General features: G+C 58.9%; 1 protein-coding gene across 1 annotated transcript in view; it reads left to right on the top strand.

Annotated features, from left to right (window-relative positions):
• The first annotated feature begins 1159 nt into the window (after positions 1 to 1159).
• Positions 1160 to 1989, top strand: part of Fras1 (Fraser extracellular matrix complex subunit 1) — a 415397-nt gene continuing 414567 nt past the window's right edge. The window contains exon 1 of the mRNA XM_031391220.1: positions 1160 to 1232. Coding sequence (XP_031247080.1) covers positions 1160 to 1232 — 73 coding nt within the window. The remainder of the gene's footprint in view (positions 1233 to 1989) is intronic.

A 1989-nucleotide genomic window follows, 5' to 3' on the forward strand; every position in this document is an offset into this window, starting at 1 on the left:
CCCCGCCCTCGGTGTGACCACTTTTGATCCCGCCACAGACAAAGCCAATCCAACTCCTGCAGGATGAATAAGGGGATCAGGTTGCTCTCTCGCCTTCCCCCACCCCCTCACCGCGGCTCCCCTTCCCCACGTGACTCTCTGGAATCTTTGCCAAAGCCCGGAGTCTCTGAGTCCATTTTCACACCCAGCAAAGGAGAGAGGAAGGAGGCCAGAGAGGCGGAGGAAGGCGGGGCGTGTGTGCTTTAAATGCGGGGATCCACTCGGGGACTTATCTTGTGCGTTTCCAGGCCCCTCATCTGAGGAGCATTGAGTTAGGAGGCGTCTTTTCCAGCCCCTCTCTTTCCTCAGTGCATCTACAATTATGGCTCCACCCCCACTTGGGTAATCGCACCTCCGCCCTGCAGCGCAGCTCCAGGGTGCACGGTGCGGGGAGGTGGGCGTCGGTGTGGAGCAAGCCGCACCCCTCAGCACTCCTCTTCTCGGCGAGGGGCGGGCTCGAGAAAGTGGCAGCAGCGCCCCCCGCGCCGCCTTCCGCGTGGAGCCCTGGAAGAGCCTGCAGCAGCCGGGCGGCGTGGTGCGGTGCGGCGCGGCTGCAGCGCCCGGGAGTTCCGGAGCTCCTGCAGGGCCGCACAAAGTTTGCAGCCAGCCGCCCTGCACCGCCGAGCTCCCCGAGCGCTGCTGTAGCCCGGCCCGGTGTGTTCGCGGCGACCCCCCTCGGCCGATGCTACACCGACAGACGGGGGCGTGCCGAGAGAACTTTGAAAAGCTGCGGAGGAGGAACCTGCTCCTGCGGCTCGCCAGTCGGGGACCTCGGGAGGAACTGGTCTAGCCCGAGGCAATGCTGCGGGATTCCAGCAGCCAGCGACCTGCAACTTTCCGGCTAGACTTGGCGGCCGTCTGAGCTTCGCCTCCTTCTCGCAGGCTCGGCTCACGTAGGTGGCCGCTCTGCTGGAGAATCGAGTGAGTCTCGGGGCTGCCTCAGGGTTGCTGGCCGCATCCTTCTCTGGCCCGCCCCGCCAACCTCGGTCGAACAGCCCGCGCTTCCCCACTGTCTGTGCGTCCCAGCTCTCGGCGCCGGCGCCGCAGCCTGGGATTTAGCAGAGAGCTGGTTCTTGGATGCTGAAGGCTGGGATCCTCCTGCGAGAGTGCCGCGGCGGCGATGGGTGTCCTCAAAGCGTGGCTCGGGGTGGCCCTAGCGCTGGCGGAATTTGCAATATTGCCTCATTGCGAAGGTAAAAAGAGCGGAACCCCGTGTGTGTTCGTCCGTGCAGTTTAAGAGACTCAGCGGGTTTAGTGTTGTGGGTTGTTGGGTGGAAGTTTTGATTTTAGGCGAGAGGTGGACATGGTGTGGATTTTCCTTACGGCTGAAATCCCTACTCTTGGTTTCTCTTGCGCTCAAATCTCAGCCCGGCCAGGGCCTCCTCTTTGCTTTTAGGGGGTGGTTGGCCACTTGAGGTGACATTTCTGAACCTGGATAGGTCTTCCTTCCACTTCTACCCTACTGCTCAAGGAAAAGCAACTACTTGGAACCTAGGTGAGAAGCGAGCAGTTGCTCTCACTTCTGTGAAACAAAATCCTCACCCAAGCTCCACTGTTCTTTTTTGTTTTCCTCGCCCAGTGAGTCTTCCCCCTTAAAGACCACTTAAGATTTTATAAGTAGTAGGTCAGAGTAAAATGGATGTTGAGATTTCAGTTGTAATGAAATAAATCTTACTCGGGACCGAGAGCACGAGGCTGCCTGCTTCTCAAGGAACAAAAAGTGGTCAACGAGAGTGTATGTGCTTCTCGTCTCCCTGGGTTTTCATTGGGGAGGGAGGGGGGCACCAGCTCACTTCTTCAAGAGCTTGGGGGAAAGGAGACTTGAGTGTTGTCGCCAGGATAGCATATGCAATCTCCGCTCAGATAATAAATCAGTAAATCAAGAGGGGTGTGTGTGTGTGTGTGTGTGTGAGAGAGAGACATGTTGAGTCTGGCGCTGCTCCCCCCACT

This window comes from Mastomys coucha, unplaced genomic scaffold (assembly GCF_008632895.1).
Source record: "Mastomys coucha isolate ucsf_1 unplaced genomic scaffold, UCSF_Mcou_1 pScaffold22, whole genome shotgun sequence".
NCBI lineage: Eukaryota > Metazoa > Chordata > Mammalia > Rodentia > Muridae > Mastomys > Mastomys coucha.